The sequence below is a fragment of the Myzus persicae genome, unplaced genomic scaffold (assembly GCF_001856785.1).
Source record: "Myzus persicae strain clone G006 unplaced genomic scaffold, MPER_G0061.0, whole genome shotgun sequence".
Lineage (NCBI taxonomy): Eukaryota > Metazoa > Arthropoda > Insecta > Hemiptera > Aphididae > Myzus > Myzus persicae.
This window is the reverse complement of record NW_019102308.1, coordinates 644,324-651,381: the sequence shown is the minus strand read 5'-3', so window position 1 is coordinate 651,381 and position 7,058 is coordinate 644,324. Positions and strand designations below refer to the sequence as shown.

The 7,058-nt window shown below is 27.8% G+C and overlaps 1 protein-coding gene across 1 annotated transcript; it reads right to left on the bottom strand.

Annotated features, from left to right (window-relative positions):
* Positions 1 to 271: 271 nt before the first annotated feature.
* Positions 272 to 5,964, bottom strand: LOC111031834. Its single transcript, XM_022311941.1, has 7 exons — positions 5,315 to 5,964; positions 3,545 to 3,650; positions 3,367 to 3,431; positions 1,939 to 1,974; positions 1,654 to 1,768; positions 706 to 770; positions 272 to 539 (listed from the first exon to the last, which is right to left on the bottom strand). The coding sequence occupies exons 1-7, from the start codon at positions 5,348 to 5,350 to the stop codon at positions 423 to 425; spliced, it is 540 nt and encodes a 179-aa protein (XP_022167633.1). The 5' UTR covers positions 5,351 to 5,964; the 3' UTR covers positions 272 to 422.
* Positions 5,965 to 7,058: the final 1,094 nt, after the last annotated feature.

The window sequence follows — 7,058 nt, the reverse complement described above, 5'->3', positions numbered from 1 at the left end:
TCTCTGATTTTTTAACTGTTTGAGTTTGAATTCAAACCTCAATTTGTCTTAAACTTTTAATCGTTCTAATTTCTTAATGTTCGAGGTTACAAAGAGTTTACAGTCCCATCCCTAATAAAAATATTATTTATGTGTTTTTTTGTATGTATTGTGTATATATTTATTATATAATAATATGTGCATTATATGATTTGTGATTCATAAAATGTGTATTTTAAAACCACTTCATCTATAATTTTAACTGTATATTTGTATAATCAATCAAGAAACATTATTATCACAGAAATAGGACAATTATTTACTGAATAGGTACATTTATAATAAATAATGTGTGTGTGTTTGTGTATATGAGCAGAGTCTAGAGCAGTAAAAAAATAGGAATAGTGTACATAAACAATTCATTTTATGTGACCCGATTATGGTTATTGTGTCTTATTCTGATTATTTTGATCATCATCTTCGTATTCGGCATTTGCACTGTCCATGGCTTCAATTTCTGCTTGTTTTCGAATTATATAATTTTTGGCCATATCTTGAAGCTATATTAATAGTAACACAACAAAATGTAATTATTCAATGACTTTAAATATTTACTTGTAGACAAATATAGGTTCGTAAATTTTAATAAAAAAATGTAAACACTCTTATTATTATACTGTAATATAGCAAATAATTTATTTTATAAAATAATCTAAGAATAATTACCATTTTAGAGTGTTTTAACGAACACTGAAATAAAGGATAACCAGCTGAACAATGCGTGTTCACTCCTAAAACGAGTAAAAAAATATCAAAAAAATTTGTTGACAACTGTAATGAGTATATTACAATTAGTTAGACCTAGTTGGGCAATGATGATAACAAATTTGAAATTATTTCAATGCTTTCATGACCACGGACCACAGCATAATGTTGAGTGGGGTCTTTTGGTGAACAATCACGTAAAAACGAAAAGTATTGAAATAACATACGATTCATACGAACTATCTTGTTATTATAAAACTATTACATTCATATGCTGATAAAAATCGTTATTTCGTAGCCCTTATTTTAGAACAACATTAAGTTAGTTTCAGGTGCTTTTTGCCAATTATAATCACACAAAAATTTAAAATTAAATAATATAGATAAAGGTTTTTTTTGCCCACAAATGTTTAATTATTTCTGACCGACTCAAGTTTGAGAAACAATGTTATTATATAGACACTCTATGTTAATAGAGGTTATTAAGGGGTTACTTCTACAGGACTTAATCAATTTTTATATCCAGAATTGTAGAAATGTACTCATAAGTTAAACATTGTAATTGTAATTTTTTTATGCTATCGTTTAAATACATGGGGCTGACCTCTCCCCCTCTCCCCCCTCCCACAACACACAAACACACATCATGTCTACACCACTCCTCGAGAGCTGTAAATATTTTAACGCTCTGTTGTTTGAAGAGTTAATAGTTATACTCTGTTAGTGATGTAAAGTATTAAAATACAATTATCATTTTATCGGGTTGATTGTCCGATACCAAAATTATTATTGACCTAAATGTAATGCAAGAACATTTATTGAAAATCAGACTTTATATGTACAGTGGCTATCATAGTTTACTTTAATATTTAAGTATCATAAAATGTCTAAAAAAATCAAATGCCATACTGTCTTTGCAATTATTTCCAATTACTTCTGCTTCTTGTTTCCACTCAGGTACTTTGATCAATGCTGTAATTTCCCAATATCGTTTTTCATTCCACTTACCGTCATCGGAGTTCATCTATAGGTATAGGCCACAATGTATGGAAAGACATATTAGTTATAAATCATTACATTTTATATTAACTCGTAAGTCACAACATTAAAATATATGCTCAACAACTGTCTGATAAAAATATAATTATAATTAATAATATACATTAATATTATAGGTATATTCAGGTAACTTACAGTTCCTATTATTTTTGATATGCATGGTAAAAAACACTGAAACAAACATATTATTATGTTTTATTAGTACATAAATCATTATTATCATTAGGTAAGTATGTGCTTATATAAAAATAATAATAACGCATTCAATATTCCAGTGTTATCGACATTCTGCGACATCATTCTAATACATTCTCGTTTACATTTTACGTCGGTACCTACCCGGCTACCCTTAAGCTATAACCTAACCTATGCATTATCTATTATGACTCCACTTATTAAGAAGGTAACTAATTATTATTACTACCTAGGTACCTACTTGACAAAGTTAAGTATTTTATAAAGTAAATCTTGTATACAGAAATTATATTATCATAAGTGGTTCAATATTTAAAAAATGTTTATTTCACATAACTTGAGGTTTTTATAAAATATATATACATATATATACACATTATATTTCTATTTTTTTATCGTTTCCATTTAACTCACTTGTTTAATTGACAAACATATGTGTTTTAGATTCATATATTGAAGTAGAATATTTTTCTGAGAATTTTGATGAATAGGTATATAAGTGTCGAGTATCAAACTATGAGTAGTTCATTACATTATAGTTATAATTTGTAAGTACCTATATTTAAAATTTCGATGATAGGAGATAAGTGGTATTAACTTTCAAATCTCCACTCATTGAAAATGTAAGCACATATGACTTATTACTAATCACTAATCAGCTACACGTTCAAAATTAAGTTAAAGATTTTGAGTGGAGCACTGATAATAGTATTGATTTTTTTCAATAATGAAATTTTATTTTGCGTGTCAGACTTCAGCTGTAGATGCACTATAATAATGCTTTAATCATCAACTTTCAAGTTGGTTTCTGGTGGCGGATTGGATTTAGTAAGGGTTATGACACATGTTCAATGCAAAATAAACAGGAAAAACCAAAAAATAAAAAAGTCAGAGTACTCAGCGTTTTTGCTTTGTAGTAGGCATACTGTTGAGTGTGATTCACACAAATAGTATAATGGGTACATTATTTTACGCTTTTTTCGTATGGTTTTTGGTGATGGCAAAAATATGCTCTATTTAAAAAAATATGTATTTAATTTTTTAGTTATTACAATAAAACTGTCATTATTTTTTTTTAGCCACGATAAAAATAAAAAATATTTATATTTTAGTTCATACAGTTATAAATACTAAGTACTAAGCAGTTGAATACTATACCGATGTTTATTAAAAACATTAGAGTAAAGAAAAATACATAACCTCGAATAAAACTACACCATGAAATATGCAATAACAAGTTATTTTTTATGAAATAATAATATTATTATTAATATATAATAATGGAATATTGCGATTTAATTTTACTTTTTGGTTAAAATATTACTATAGGTAGGTATTATCCTATATTTTTAGGACGTAAGTACTTACTTTACAACTGTCGTATTTGGTATCACTACTATTTGTCTTGGGGTCCAACAAATCAAAGCACGTTTCTATATACACAGTTATCATACTTTATTAGTATACAATTAATTACACATACAAGTAAATAAACATCTAGAATTCTAATGATTGACATTTATAAATCGGACACTTAAATAATTACCCATATTTAGACCTAGTTGAGACGAGCACGCTAAGAAACCGTTAAACGTTTCGTCCATCAACTCCTGGTGATTTGTTATGCGGACTTCTGCATACGTCAATCCCAGCTGTGAACATAGTAATACACTAATGTTTAGGGCTATAATATATAGCTGCACGAGATCTTATAACCATCTTATTATTTTTATTAGGAACTTATTAGTTAACTAATTACTAATACAATACTATAAAATTATTAGAAATGCTAATATACCCTAAAATGCATAATCACCAAGCTATTAGCTATTATTTTCAACACATTTAATATAATAATTATTACCAGCACGCAAATTGGATAGGAACAATAAACAAAAATGAAATAAAAATACGATATTGTAAACTAGCTGTACATATACAACACATTTCAATTATTGTAATATTACCTATGTGCTTATTTAGGAAGTTAAGTCGTGTTTTTACATAATTACATATATTAGTATAGGTATAACTTATATTTTACGACATGAGAATTGAGAAATATAATAATATATGAATACAACAATATTATAAAATCAACAGCATACAATTAAATATATCTAAATGTAAGGTTATTAACTATTTTTTTCATAATTTGAAAAGTTGATTCAATAACATATAGAAAAATGAATTTGAAGCTCAAAGTTTGTTTTATTTTGAGTAATCTATAACTAAGTTAAATAAGTTACATTTTTTTTATTACTTAAAATTCACAATTCATACCAAAGCTCAATCAGAACAATTTATAAAATTATCTATACAAAAATAGAAATACATACACAGTCAAAATAATACATATCTATATATCTATATATAAGAATCTAACTTGATTTTGGAGACGAAGGAAACCGGTTTTGAACCCTCATTATAATAATAATTTACTAATTACCAATTATTTTCATATATTCACCGATAGCGATGTCTGTTTTTTTATTTTATTTTATAATCGTTGTATTATTTGTATAGCCAAAAAATAGTCTTATGTTTTTAAATTAAATTATAAAATAATAATTTCTTCCGGAGGAAGGTCGGGCAGCTAGTTATAAAATATAGATATTAACTCGTATTTAGATTTTACTACTTTAGGTAATTTTTTAAGAGTTCGCATCACCAATGTCTCTTTTATCATTAAATTGGTTTATCTGGTATAATTATTGTTCAGATATTTTAAATTAATGTGTTTGACTGAGATTTCAATTTTTTATAAACAATTATATATACATTTGTATTTGTATTTGTATTTTATAATTTACTTTATTTGTACCCTTGTGTAAACAATATATTATTATATCAAATAGTAAATAATATTTTGATGATTTCTATTTTTATAAAAATAATAAATTAAAAACAAAAATACCTACCTAACTATAGTATTGTACCTCAACTTAAATTTTAAAAATGCTCAGCTTTGCCTAAACGTATAACAAGTATCTACCACGTGATGTAGCTCTGAGACAATAAATATAAACTTATTCCCCTAACTTATATTATCTTCTTGTAAATTCAAAATATAGGTGCACATAATATTGCGGGGCTACTTAAGTTCTGGGGTCTCGAGGATTTGCCTCACTTTGCCCCCTATGATAACTACGCCACTGTACATACCAACAACCAATAATGGCAATAGTCATGGCTAGTATAAATATATATATATATGCATAGGTAGTTTATAGTAATTTGCAATAACGTTAATCCTACACTCATACAGTCATATAGGATATACAAAATAGAGGTACGAAAAAGTATGTATACTTACGGTTAAGACTAAACAAATTCCAAAAGCAAATGACATATTTGACGAGATTTATGTGGACGATACTATATAATATGTTTATTTAAAAGTGAGTTCAGTTAGTAAACTGCTGTATAAAATTATCAAACAAACTGTAAAATGAGAATATATACTTTTTACATATGTTTTGTTAAAATTATCAGGAAGTGAAAGCTGCAATATAAACCTAAGCGGCTAAGCACAATACACATAACATGTACGTATTTTGAATTACAATATCTACCTAATTACCTAATTACCTAAATAATTATTATGATTACAATATAGGTAAATAATCTGATTTTGCGTAATTTAAAACAATTTTAATGATATTATTATGATCTATCTGAATAAATGACAGAGTACCGAGCTAGGACAATAGGGCGAAACGAGATTGTGACTTTTTACCATCATAAAACGTAATACGAATGCGCTCAACAAATATTTTAATACATTTTACATTGTATAGATTTTAAAGGAATTCGCAATTATAGTTCTATACACCTATATGTTATGTCTATAATGGTTTACTCGGGTCGTGGGTACGCTATTTATACTACTTGGTATACAATATATAGGTACATAGGTACATGAATTATACAATATACATATTACATATATTATAACATATAGACATATTTCATACATTTTATTGTAAGTGCATTTGAAGTGTTTATTGAAGAATTACAATGTTTAAACCTAACCTTGCAATTGCAATACGTCGTGTAGCTGTATTAAATTACAGTAGGTATATAAGTTTGTGCTCAAATTTACCTTACCAGGATCTCAAAACTTTGGTTAAATCCTCGTAGGTTAGGTTAAGTTGGTAGTTTAGGTTAACCAGACATGATAATATTAATACGTGATAATATATCAAAATTATTAAATTTGTTAAATGAACATAACGGCATAACACTTTCAACAACATTTTGAGACAATTTTACCGAAAAAATAAAATATTATAAAAAGAAAGTTGTTCAAATTGGCAAAAATACTTGACATATCAATTATTATAAATAAATGTGCACAAAATAGTAGAAACAAGACATGATAATTTTTTCAAAAACAGGTGCACAGTGCGGCAGAAATGCAATAAAGATATAAATATATTATGTACAAAAAAAGACATCGGACAAGACTACGGAGGGAGGTGAGATACAATAATATCGGTGCTGTGGAATCGGCGGTGAGGTTAGGTTAGTTTGTCTGTCCTAAATCAACCCTCAATGCGGACTCTTTCGGTTTTGGACGCCAACATTTTTACACAACCTTCAGTGTAGAACACACATTTATACTCATCCATAGCTATAGTCCTGCGAATATAATATACGCATCTCACGGCGGTGTGTAAGCGAGTGAGTCGGTCCGAATTGGTTGGTCTACACACAAAGGCAAGTATTATATTTCAAAAAAATATAAAATGATACGTGCGTATGACAACGTCCAAGTAATTTTTTTTTCAATTTCGTAACAACATGGAAAACGTTTAATTTTATATTTGTTTTATAATGTTCTATATAATATGTTTACGCTTTAGAAACTTTCAGCTATCGTCAAATCGATCGCATTACATATTTAAACACCGGGAAGATTCTTGTCGGTCTGCATAATAAGCAATCGACGGCTGCAAGGTGACTATTTTGGTGTCCTCCGGTCCTGGAGCCGGTTCGATCGTAAATCGTAATAAATATATAGTGCCGGCCGAGAACTCATTGCTTCCGGAAGTCAT